Source organism: Phyllobates terribilis, unplaced genomic scaffold (assembly GCF_046119375.1).
Source record: "Phyllobates terribilis strain yellow unplaced genomic scaffold, ASM4611937v1 Scaffold_143__1_contigs__length_4665640, whole genome shotgun sequence".
NCBI lineage: Eukaryota > Metazoa > Chordata > Amphibia > Anura > Dendrobatidae > Phyllobates > Phyllobates terribilis.
In genome coordinates this window covers 1,304,484-1,318,303 of record NW_027362903.1, presented here as the reverse complement: position 1 = coordinate 1,318,303, position 13,820 = coordinate 1,304,484, and the positions used below count along the sequence as shown (strand labels likewise).

Here is a 13,820-nt window from a genome sequence, read left to right as displayed (position 1 = left end):
CAGTACTGGAGAGTTATAAGAGGGGCTGATATCAGTCACATATGATGTAATGTCTGGAGGTTATATCAGTACTGGAGAGTTATAAGAGGGGCTGATATCAGTCACATATGGTGTAATGTCTGGAGGTTATATCAGTACTGGAGTGTTATAAGAGGCTGATATCAGTCACTTATGATGTAATGTCTGGAGGTTATATCAGTACTGGAGCGTTATAAGAGGGGCTGATATCAGTCACATATGATGTAATGTCTGGAGGTTATATCAGTACTGGAGTGTTATAAGAGGCTGATATCACTCACATATGATGTAATATCTGGAGGTTATATCAGTACTGGATTGTTATAAGAGGCTGATATCAGTCACATATGGTGTAATGTCTGGAGGTTATATCAGTACTGGAGCGTTATAAGAGGCTGATATCAGTCACATATGATGTAATGTCTGGAGGTTATATCAGTACTGGAGCGTTATAAGAGGGGCTGATATCAGTCACATATGATGTAATGTCTGGAGGTTATATCAGTATCGGAGCATTATAAGAGGCTGATATCAGTCACATATGTAATATCTGGAGGTTATATTAGTACTGGAGTGTTATAAGAAGCTGATATCAGTCACATATGGTGTAATGTCTGGAGGTTATATCAGTACTGGAGCGTTATAAGAGGAGCTGATATCAGTCACATATGATGTAATGTCTGGAGGTTATATCAGTACTGGAGCGTTATAAGAGGGGCTGATATCAGTCACATATGGTGTAATGTCTGGAGGTTATATCAGTACTGGAGCGTTATAAGAGGGGCTGATATCAGTCACATATGATGTAATGTCTGGAGGTTATATCTGTACTGGAGCGTTATAAGAGGCTGATATCAGTCACATATGGTGTAATGTCTGGAGGTTATATCTGTACTGGAGCGTTATAAGAGGCTGATATCAGTCACATATAGTGTAATGTCTGGAGGTTATATCAGTACTGGAGCGTTATAAGAGTCTGATATCAGTCACATATGGTGTAATGTCTGGAGGTTATATCAGTACTGGAGCGTTATAAGAGGCTGATATCAGTCACATATGGTGTAATGTCTGGAGGTTATATCAGTACTGGAGCATTATAAGAGGAGCTGATATCAGTCACATATGATGTAATGTCTGGAGGTTATATCAGTACTGGAGTGTTATAATAGGCTGATATCAGTCACATATGGTGTAATGTCTGGAGGTTATATCAGTACTGGAGCGTTATAAGAGGCTGATATCAGTCACATATGATGTAATGTCTGGAGGTTATATCAGTACTGGAGCGTTATAAGAGGGGCTGATATCAGTCACATATGGTGTAATGTCTGGAGGTTATATCAGTGCTGGAGCGTTATAAGAGGCTGATATCAGTCACATATGGTGTAATGTCTGGAGGTTATATCAGTACTGGAGCGTTATAAGAGGAGCTGATATCAGTCACATATGGTGTAATGTCTGGAGGTTATATCAGTACTGGAGCGTTATAAGAGGCTGATATCAGTCACTTATGGTGTAATGTCTGGAGGTTATATCAGTACTGGAGCGTTATAAGAGGGGCTGATATCAGTCACTTATGGTGTACTGTCTGGAGGTTATATCAGTACTGGAGCGTTATAAGAGGCTGATATCAGTCACTTATGGTGTAATGTCTGGAGGTTATATCAGTACTGGAGCGTTATAAGAGGCTGATATCAGTCACATATGATGTAATGTCTGGAGGTTATATCAGTACTGGAGCGTTATAAGAGGGGCTGATATCAGTCACATATGGTGTAATGTCTGGAGGTTATATCAGTGCTGGAGCGTTATAAGAGGCTGATATCAGTCACATATGGTGTAATGTCTGGAGGTTATATCAGTACTGGAGCGTTATAAGAGGCTGATATCAGTCACATATGGTGTCATGTCTGAAGGTTATATCAGTACTGGAGCGTTATAAGAGGCTGATATCAGTCACATATGATGTAATGTCTGGAGGTTATATCAGTACTGGAGCGTTATAAGAGGGGCTGATATCAGTCACATATGATGTAATGTCTGGAGGCTATATCAGTACTGGAGCATTATAAGAGGCTGATATCAGTCACATATGGTGTAATGTCTGGAGGTTATATCAGTACTGGAGCGTTATAAGAGGAGCTGATATCAGTCACATATGGTGTAATGTCTGGAGGTTATATCAGTACTGGAGCGTTATAAGAGGCTGATATCAGTCACTTATGGTGTAATGTCTGGAGGTTATATCAGTACTGGAGCGTTATAAGAGGGGCTGATATCAGTCACTTATGGTGTACTGTCTGGAGGTTATATCAGTACTGGAGCGTTATAAGAGGCTGATATCAGTCACTTATGGTGTAATGTCTGGAGGTTATATCAGTACTGGAGCGTTATAAGAGGCTGATATCAGTCACATATGATGTAATGTCTGGAGGTTATATCAGTACTGGAGCGTTATAAGAGGGGCTGATATCAGTCACATATGGTGTAATGTCTGGAGGTTATATCAGTACTGGAGCATTATAAGAGGGACTGATATCAGTCACATATGGTGTAATGTCTGGAGGTTATATCAGTACTGGAGCATTATAAGAGGGGCTGATATCAGTCACATATGGTGTAATGTCTGGAGGTTATATCAGTACTGGAGTGTTATAAGAGGCTGATATCAGTCACATATGGTGTAATGTCTGGAGGTTATATCAGTACTGGAGCGTTATAAGAGGCTGATATCAGTCACATATGGTGTAATGTCTGGAGGTTATATCAGTACTGGAGCGATGTAAGAGGAGCTGATATCAGTCACATATGATGTAATGTCTGGAGGTTATATCAGTACTGGAGCGTTATAAGACGCTGATATCAGTCACATATGGTGTAATGTCTGGAGGTTATATCAGTACTGGAGCGTTATAAGAGGCTGATATCAGTCACATATGATGTAATGTCTGGAGGTTATATCAGTACTGGAGCGTTATAAGAGGGGCTGATATCAGTCACATATGATGTAATGTCTGGAGGTTATATCAGTACTGGAGCGTTATAAGAGGAGCTGATATCAGTCACATATGATGTAATGTCTGGAGGTTATATCAGTACTGGAGCGTTATAAGAGGCTGATATCAGTCACATATGATGTAATGTCTGGAGGTGATATCAGTACTGGAGCGTTATAAGAGGGGCTGATATCAGTCACATATGGTGTAATGTCTGGAGGTTATATCAGTACTGGAGCGTTATAAGAGGGGCTGATATCAGTCACATATGATGTAATGTCTGGAGTTTATATCAGTAGTGGAGCGTTATAAGAGTAGTTGATATCAGTCACATATGATGTAATGTCTGGAGGTTATATCAGTACTAGAGTGTTATAAGAGGCTGATATCAGTCACATATGGTGTAATGTCTGGAGATTATATCAGTACTGGAGCGTTATAAGAGGTTGATATCAGTCACATATGGTGTAATGTCTGGAGGTTATATCTGTACTGGAGCGTTATAAGAGGCTGATATCAGTCACATATGGTGTAATGTCTGGAGGTTATATCAGTACTGGAGCGTTATAAGAGGGGCTGATATCAGTCACATATGGTGTAATGTCTGGAGGTTATATCAGTACCGGAGCGTTATAAGAGGCTGATATCAGTCACATATGGTGTAATGTCTGGAGGTTATATCAGTACCGGAGCGTTATAAGAGGCTGATATCAGTCACATATGGTGTAATGTCTGGAGGTTATATCAGTACTGGAGCGTTATAAGAGGCTGATATCAGTCACATATGGTGTAATGTCTGGAGGTTATATCAGTACCGGAGCGTTATAAGAGGCTGATATCAGTCACATATGATGTAATGTCTGGAGGTTATATCAGTACTGGAGCGTTATAAGAGGAGCTGATATCAGTCACATATGATGTAATGTCTGGAGGTTATATCAGTACTGGAGCGTTATAAGAGGTTGATATCAGTCACATATGGTGTAATGTCTGGAGGTTATATCAGTACTGGAGCGTTATAAGAGGAGCTGATATCAGTCACATATGATGTAATGTCTGGAGGTTATATCAGTACTGGAGCGTTATAAGAGGCTGATATCAGTCACATATGGTGTAATGTCTGGAGGCTATATCAGTACTGGAGCGTTATAAGAGGCTGATATCAGTCACATATGATGTAATGTCTGGAGGTTATATCAGTACTGGAGTGTTATAAGAGGCTGATATCAGTCACATATGGTGTAATATCTGGAGGTTATATCAGTACTGGAGCGTTATAAGAGGCTGATATCAGTCACATATGGTGTAATGTCTGGAGGTTATATCAGTACTGGAGCGTTATAAGAGGCTGATATCAGTCACATATGATGTAATGTCTGGAGGTTATATCAGTACCGGAGCGTTATAAGAGGCTGATATCAGTCACATATGATGTAATGTCTGGAGGTTATATCAGTACTGGAGCGTTATAAGAGGCTGATATCAGTCACATATGGTGTAATGTCTGGAGGTTATATCAGTACTGGAGCGTTATAAGAGGCTGATATCAGTCACATATGGTGTAATGTCTGGAGGTTATATCAGTACTGGAGCGTTATAAGAGGGGCTGATATCAGTCACATATGGTGTAATGTCTGGAGGTTATATCAGTACTGGAGCGTTATAAGAGGCTGATATCAGTCACATATGATGTAATGTCTGGAGGTTATATCAGTACTGAAGCGTTATAAGAGGGGCTGATATCAGTCACATATGATGTAATGTCTGGAGGTTATATCAGTACTGGAGCGTTATAAGAGGCTGTTATCAGTCACATATGATGTAATGTCTGGAGGTTATATCAGTACTGGAGCGTTATAAGAGGCTGATATCAGTCACATATGGTGTAATGTCTGGAGGTTATATCAGTACTGGAGCGTTATAAGAGGCTGTTATCAGTCACATATGATGTAATGTCTGGAGGTTATATCAGTACTGGAGCGTTATAAGAGGCTGTTATCAGTCACATATGATGTAATGTCTGGAGGTTATATCAGTACTGGAGCGTTATAAGAGGCTGATATCAGTCACATATGGTGTAATGTCTGGAGGTTATATCAGTACTGGAGCGTTATAAGAGGCTGATATCAGTCATATATGGTGTAATGTCTGGAGGTTATATCAGTACTGGAGCGTTATAAGAGGCTGATATCAGTCATATATGGTGTAATGTCTGGAGGTTATATCAGTACTGGAGCGTTATAAGAGGGGCTGATAACAGTCACATATAGGAGGGTCTCACCATGAGCCATATGTGTTATACAGTAGTGATCATGGGGGTCCAGGAGTTTCTGATTTCCTATGTGTAGAGGGTGTTGCGGTTTTTGTCTGTGTTCTCTGGTTCATGTAGTGATGACCTTTGCTCTGTCGTTACAATGTATCATTCATTATACAATGTATTAGAAGGTTTTGATGGAATTAGTTAGATTTTCCCTGGAGGTGACATGATATTGATATTGATATTTTCCAGGACGTTCACATGGGAAAGACGTAAGATCCGCCATCATTACGGTCACAGACCGCGAGCCCACGGTCCTGACATTCCAGAGGCCCCACGTACAGCACGTGATGGCCTGGACCCCACTAACAGCACGCGATGGCCTGGACCCCGGATAAGATCAGGCATCCTGCCGGCGGCTGTGAACATGCGGGGCCTTGACGTCTCACAGCCCTTATCTACAGACAGAGATAACGTGTCCTGGGATCATTGTGGCTGCAAAATGTCTCAGCACAAATTCCACACAAAATTTTTCCACTGGGACGAGATTGAGCCAAGAGATAATTAGAAGGGAAATCAGCAGAAAGCAAGTCCCAAGGAACCAGAGATTACAGCAGCCAGAGCCCCCAGAGCTATGGCACCCACAAAACAGCAAAAGAGGGCACCCCAACAATGAAAGGATTCCCACCTCCCTAGGAAATTCACGGCCAATCTTCAGCGCCCATGTGACAAACCAGGACTTCATAGTGGCCCCTGCTACGGCTAAACATGGCATCTTCTGCGGCCAACAGCGATTTCTCCACAATCTCTTTTCATATGCATGCCTCTGTCCCCCTACAAAGCCTAATGCCCCCCTCACAAAAAATGTATGCCCCTACAGACCCCTCTGTCCTCCTCCTGGAGACTACTGCTTCATCCAAAAGTCCTCTAGACTCCCCTGTCCCCTCCAGACCCCTCTGTCATTCTCCAGACTCCCCTGTCCCCTCCAGACCATTCTGTTATCCTCCAGACACTTCCAGACCCTCTGTCCCCTCCAGACCCCTCTGTCATCCTCCAGACCCGTATGTCATTCTCCAGACCCCTCTGTCATTCTCCAGACTCCCCTGTCCCCTCCAGACCATTCTGTTATCCTCCAGACACTTCCAGACCCTCTGTCCCCTCCAGACCCCTCTGTCATCCTCCAGACCCGTATGTCATTCTCCAGGCCCCTCTGTCCTCTCCAGACTCCCCTGTCCCCTCCAGACCCCTCTGTGATCCTCCAGACCCCTCTGTGATCCTCCAGACCCCTCTGTCATTCTCCAGACTCCCCTGTCCCCTCCAGACCCCTCTGTCTTCCTCCAGACTCCTCTGTCATCCTCCATACCCCTCTGTCATTCTCCAGACTCCCCTGCCCCCTCCAGACCCCTCTGTGATCCTCCAGACCCCTCTGTCCTCTCCAGACTCCCCTGTCCCCTCCAGACCCCTCTGTGATCCTCCAGACCCCTCTGTCATTCTCCAGACTCCCTTGTCCCCTCCAGACCCCTCTGTCTTCCTCCAGACTCCTCTGTCATCCTCCAGTTTCCTCTGTCATCCTCCAGACTTTTATCTGTCTCCTTCTAGACTCACCTGTCCTCTTCCCGGCTCCCCTTCCTCCCTCCAGACTCCTCTGTCATTCTCTAGACTCCTCTGTCCCCTCCATACCCCTCTGTCCCCTCCATACCCCTCTGTCCCCTCCAGACCCCTCTGTCATCCTGCAGACTTTTATCTGTCTCCTTCTAGACTCACCTGTACTCTTCCCGGCTCCCCTTCCTCCCTCCAGACTCCTCTGTTATGCTCCAGACTCATCACTCTCCCTCCTGACTCCCCTGTCCTTGTTGAAACTCCCTTTACCCCCTCCAGACTCCTCTTTCCCCCTACAGACTCTTCTATCATCCTCCAAACCCCTTTGTCTTTCTCCAGACCACAAGTCCTCTTCAAAATTCCTCTATAACCCTTGCAATTTCTCTGTCCCCTCCAGATCCTTCTCTTCCTCAGATTCTCCTCCCTTTCCGGACCCCTCTGCAGACACCTATCGACCCTCACAACTAAGGATAGCCATGTGCCGAATCTCAGACAAACCTATAATACACACATCTGACGGCTGCAGGGTTTGGACTTTAGAACCTGCCCACCTTGAAATTTAACCCTGACGAGTGGTACCAGTCACTTTCACAGGGGGGCGCTATAAGGAATCTCTGGGGCAGGAAGTCCCTGACATGTGGGAAATCTGGGAACTGGGGGCTTATGTCTGAACATCATTTGCTCATCATTGAGCAGGGCCGTCGTGGCTCTCCACAACGTCCCCCCGAGTCGTCCCCGCAAGTCAGATATATCTATACTGCATCTCTATGCGGGGCGAACATATCATTGGTGCAACATGTGCAGTCGCACAAGGGCTCAAGAGGTCAGGGTGCCACATGCACCTCCAAATTATTGAGCAGGTCCTGTCACAGACACAGAGAAGGGCCCATACACTGTTCTTGCACAGAGGCCTCTGTGTCTGCCATTGTCTGTGTGTATGGCTTATGCAACACTTAATTCACTGTGGGTGCGTTATAATTTCCCTTTTAGATGGCAATGCCCCTCCATCTTGCAGAAAGGGCCCCTATAAAACCTGTTATATTGCACATATGGTCTATGAACTGAGCCTCATGGGGCTTTGGATGGGCCAGGACGGTTGACCGAGGTTCTGGGGATAAGTATATAGGATGCATTGGCAGCCTGAGCGTCTCCAGTCATGTCAGTAAATTGGGGGTTGTAGTTCTGGAATGGCTGGAGGGTCCCAGGATGCACATATGTCAAATCCATGGCCACAAGTGTAACCGTACCCTTAATGTAGCTCCCTCTCCTCGTGTACACAGCATCTTACCATCATGTCTGGATTGATTGAGAACGTCCATCGGGGCCCCCAGACTAGTGAAGGTGACCTGTGGCCCCTCAGAGGGACTTGGGCTCCAGTGAACAGATGCTGCCGTTGCTTTCAAGGTTGAGGAGACGTCGTTTCCTTCCCTTTCCCCTTCAGGGAAATCTTTATTTACGCCCAGATCCGGCTCCTGCGTTTGGTTTATTTGTGGCTCTGATTCCAGGGTTTTGTCTTTCTCCACGCTGTTTGCCATTGGCGAGGCTTTGATTTCCTCCATGGGCTCATGCGGGGAGGTGGGGGCAGGGCTGGTGCTTGGCTCTACCACATCTGGTTGGGTGGTGGTCTTGGCATTAACCCCACTATCGTTGAAAGTTATGGGAGTCATGGTTGTGCTGCTCTCGGAGGGGTAGACCATGGTGGTGCTGCTCTCGGAGGGGTAGACCATGGTGGTGCTGCTCTTGGAGGGATAGACCATGGTGGTGCTGCTCTCGGAGGGGTAGACCATAGTGGTGCTGCTCTCGGAGGGGTAGACCATGGTGGATGGTTGGGTAGTAGCTTCAGTTGAGTAATGGGCAGTGGTGTATTCCACCAGGATGATGGAAGTTGCAGTGGTTGGTAAGATGGTCACCTCCTCATCTGTGATATCTTCATAGTCCACCATGGAGTGATCCTGCAGAGCGTTCCTCTTGTAGTTATTGTTTTTATCCACAATCTCCTGGGGGTCCTGCTCGTGGCTGTAGAGATAGTCAAACTGTCTCTCGGGGTCACTCTCGGTGGTGTTATCTCCCTCCATGTCACAGTCGGGAATGGCATAGCACATTAACTCGCCCCCAGCATTGGGACAATGGCAGAACTTACAGTGCGACATGTGAAACGTGTGCCCGGCCTCGTACTTCTCCTCGCCATGGATGCAACCAATCCGACCGCACTGAGCGCAACCGTCTGCCGGCTGCAGGATGTCAATGCAATTTGGTGGTAGTTCAGGACACGGTATAAAATGGCAGTTGATCCTTCCACCTCCGGGGGGGCACCTGCACTCCGTGCTGCCAAAGTCGACAAAGTAAGACTCGCCTTCTGGAACTTTTCCACCTTGAAATCCAACACTGACGCAGTCGTAGTACTGGTATCCTTCACAGGGGCACCCGAGCTGTGCACAGGATGGGCAGCAGGACCCCTCCTCCACCACCTCCAATATACAATGCTCCAGGGGTTTGCACAAAGCCCCCGAGCAGTCGGCCTGAGACAAGGAAGGTTTGGTGCATTGTGACAGTAAAATGAAAACCACTAAAAATCCCACTTTGTTAATTCTGCTCATGTTCAAAGCCAAATGGATGGCAATGTATCAGTCAGATGATCAATATAATGTACCTGAGGAGAGAAGACCAAGAATAAGACATTGAAGTGAGTGATACAGAGCTCCAAATCCACTGCACAGAAATACAGTTACATTAGAAAATTCTTAGAGACACCACTAGGAGGAGCTCCCTGTATACAGGGATACATACAATCCTGTCTGCAGCCACCACTAGGGGGAGCTCCCTGTATACAGAGATACATGATAAGATTCTGTCTGCAGCCACCACTAGGGGGAGCTGCCTGTATACAGAGATACATGATAAGATCCTGTCTGCAGCCACCACTAGGGGGAGCTCCCTGTATACAGAGATACATGATAAGATCCTGTCTGCAGCCGGCACTAGGGGGAGCTCCCTGTATACAGAGATAGATGATAAGATTCTGTCTGCAGCCACCACTAGGGGAAGCTCCCTGTATACAGATATACATGATAACATTATGTCTGCAGCCACCACTAGGGGGAGCTCCCTGTGTACAGAGATACATGATAAGATCCTGTCTGTAGCCACCACTAGGGGGAGCTCCCTGTATACAGAGATACATGATAAGAGCCTGTCTGCAGCCACCACTAGGGGAGCTCCCTGTATAAAGAGATACATAATTAGATTCTGTCTGCAGCCACCACTAGGGGGAGCTCCCTGTATACAGAGATACATGATAAGTTTTGTGCACACACCCGGACTGACTGTCGTGAGCGTGGTTAGTGATCCCACTGGACCATGAACCGAGGAGTGCCTGGAGTGGTGTGACTAAGTATCAACTCGGTCCGACCAAGGTCGCACGGCGGCTCAGTCGACTCCGTGAACCAGGGAGGAACCGAGTAGAGGGACCAGGTGCTACTCTAGGTCAGACCCCAGTCATAGCTGTTGACCCACACCGGGGAATGCAGGAACAGGCAGGTTAGGCTGGCATACAGACAGGTGGGTACTGGCAGGCACGGCTGGTATGCAGACAGGTGGGTACTGGCAGGCACGGCTGGTATGCAGACAGGTGGGTACTGGCAGGTATGAACGCAGGCAGGATAGGGACCAGTACAGACTGGGATACAGGAGCTGAGCCGCAGGTGCGGTAGACAAGCAGAGCAGAGCAAAACCCGCAGATGCGGTAGACAAGCAGAGCAGAGCAAAACGCGCAGGTGCAGTAGACAAGCAGAGCAGAGCAAAACCCACAGGTGTAGTAGACAAGCAGAGCAGAGCAAAACCCGCAGGTGCGGTAAATAAGCAGAGCAGAGCAAAACCCGCAGGTGCGGTAAAAGAGCAGAGCAAAACCTGCAGGTGCAGTAGACAAGCAGAGCAGAGCAAAACCCGCAGGTGCTGTAGACAAGCAGAGCAGAGCAAAACCCGCAGGTGCGGTAGACAAGCAGAGGAGAGCAAATACACACAAGGTACTTACAATGAAGTAGCGAGTGGACACTAAACTCACAAACAGAAGTACAGAGACAACGAGTTGGAGTTAGGTGCAGGTTCAGACACTGCAGGAAAAGGGAAGATACAGACATAGAGACAAACAAGTAACGGCCTAGGACACTGTTCAGACAGAAACTGAACCAGGAACAAGATACAGGAACGAGCCTGGGAACTCAGCACCCAGGGTGGCGGAAACAGACTAGAAGTCACAGATACAGGTAATGGGCCTGGGTATACTGCCCCCAGGGTGGCGGAACAGACTAGAAGTCACAGATACAGGTAACAGGCCTGGGTATACAGCCCCCAGGGTGTCAGAAGCAGACAAGATACAGGACAGGACCTGGCAACTCAGTTGCACAGAACACACTGAAAGCAAGTGTTGCACAGGCAACTCCTACTGGGTGGAGGGGGTTTACGTATCCAGTGACTCACAGCAATAGGCTGGGGACGCATTAGGAGTGCGCACACAGTAACTATAAGAATCAGGCAGTAACGGCGCTGCCGCCCTAAGCAATCAGACAAGAGACATGCACACAGCAGGTACGGGAGCAAAGTGTGCAGCCTGGACTGATCAGTAAGATGGCTTTCTTGCATGGTGGGAGGAGGTAAGCCATGCCAGCACGCCACCAGGGATGTTACAATAAGATCCTGTCTGCAGCAACCACTAGGGGGAACTCCCTGTATACAGAGATATATGATAAGATTCTGTCTGCAGCCACCACTAGGGGGAGCTCCCTGTATACAGAGATACATGATAAGATCCTGTCTGCAGTCACCACTAGGGGGAGCTCCCTGTATACAGAGATACATGATAAGATTCTGTCTGCAGCCACCACTAGGTGGAGCTCCCTGTATACAGAGATACATGATAAGATCCTGTCTACAGACACCACTAGGGGGAGCTCCCTGTATACAGAGATACACGATAAGATTATGTCTGCAGCCACCACTAGGGGGAGCTCCCTGTATACAGAGATTCATATGATTCTGTCTGCAGTCACCACTAGGGGGATCCCCCTGTATACAGAGATACATGATAAAATCCTGTCTGCATCCACCACTAGGGGGAGTTCCCTGCATGCTGTATACACCTTAAGCTCATGCGCTCCCTCTAGTGGTGGCTGCCTTATTATAGGTATATGGCATTCAAGTGAAAGTAGTGATTTTTTTTTCACTCCAGTAGCCTTTATATGACATTTGAATGTGTAAGTCGCATCAGACTTGTATATAACAGGAGCTCATTACACAATAAAGGCACAATATAATATAATATAACATTATATAATATAAAGGTTACATACTGGACAAGGACTTAATAGATGGAGCAGAGCTGAATTTGTCAATAATGCAGCTTCAGATCCAAAGACATACTGATAGGGAATCTAGATTGTGAGCCCTGATGGGGACCGTGTCTGTAAATTGTCTGAATTGTAAAGCGCTGCGGAATATGTTGGCGCCATATAAATAAAAAGATTATTATTATTATAAATGATATATGATATAACGGTATATTACATTGAAAAATGACCCTCAGCTCTACTACACTGCTTTCACTACCAGCTGCTGTTTACATGTTGGACAAGGCAGCAGAATCCCCCCACAGTTCATGTACATAAGATATAGCAGAGCTGAGTTTGTTATTAAACCTTCATAGGAGTACAGGGAATGGCACTGGGACAGTGTGCAAATAACACATTTCATGAGTTGTACCGAATGACAATGTCAGCTCTGCTACATCTGAGTATATACTGATTAGATGGAGCAGTGCTCTCCTCTATAAACTCTGCTTCATTGTCCCCTTGTAAAGTTAGAAGGAAAAGTCAGGCGAAATGTTCCCAACTAAGTTTCACCAACCTGAAAATTGTCCCCAAATTCTTGGTCCTTGCAAGACGATTCCTGGTAGATGATTCTCTGCGGAGACAGAACATCAAGATGTTTCCAGAGGAAAGAAGGAGAAGGAGAAGGAGAAGGGACCCTGCTGTAATCCGAGCCCTCTACTCCCATATGTGGGTGATAAAGGACATTTACATCCACCCACCCCCCCAGGATCAGACCTGGAAGGATTTAGGTCTGTGATACTTTTTGTTACATTTTAGTTCAATATTTACTTATTTTGTTATTAACTATTCGGAAAAACGGTGACATTTCTGCAAAATCCTTTTTTTTTTTCTTTTTTTTTTTTTTTCCAACTTCAGAAATTTCAGGGATTGTAATTGCTGTTCCAGCTCTGCAGAGCGAATTACATAAAGCTGCTCTCAGGGGGGCTTCAAAGAAAATAACAGCGTTCCTGAACCCCGGGCAGAACAATCCGTCTCGCAACCGAGGGGCTAGAGGCCGAATTTAACTCCTGAAATAAAAAAATAAATAAAAAATGTATTTCAAGGTCTCCTGTAACAGTATGAGTCCAGTCCTGGAAATCCTCTGTGCTGCTGTTAGTTGCAGAGATTCATTTAGAAGGGTGGGGGGGAGGGGGGGGTCTGATTTATGGTACAGAAGAACCTCTTCACACCTTCCTGCAGCCATTTGTTTTCTCCCACCCTGGAATCCTGTACAGGTTCCCTTCATTCACTCAGCAAAGGAGAAGACCACCCAGGTCTGGGCCCCCCTCTCTCTTAGGGACCCCATGGGCTATCTCTGGTACATAGTTCTTGGAGGTCAGAGCCCCTTTAGATGCTGCATGCCGGATTATCAGATGCCGGATTATATGGTGGATAATGTAACGATCTCCGCTGCTGTTACATTGTTTTCCTTCTATTGTTTTCGCCCAGGATTCTGTCCAGGGAAATAACTACAATGGAAGCAGGGTTTGCAATTGCACTCAGGCCCGAAGCCTAAGGGGTCCTAAAATTCCCTTTTGGCCTATATGAATATACCAACGCTATTAAAGGCTTGCCATAATTGGGGGC

General features: G+C 46.2%; 1 protein-coding gene across 1 annotated transcript in view; it reads right to left on the bottom strand.

Moving 5' to 3' along the window:
* LOC141206881 (uncharacterized) overlaps nt 1–12,901 on the bottom strand; it is an 85,962-nt gene extending 73,061 nt beyond the window's left edge. The window contains exons 1-2 of the mRNA XM_073664249.1: nt 12,769–12,901; nt 8,159–9,520 (exon numbers count right to left, since the gene is read on the bottom strand). Coding sequence (XP_073520350.1) covers nt 8,159–9,467 — 1,309 coding nt within the window. The 5' untranslated portion in view covers nt 9,468–9,520; nt 12,769–12,901. The remainder of the gene's footprint in view (nt 1–8,158; nt 9,521–12,768) is intronic.
* Between the last annotated feature and the right edge of the window lie 919 nt (nt 12,902–13,820).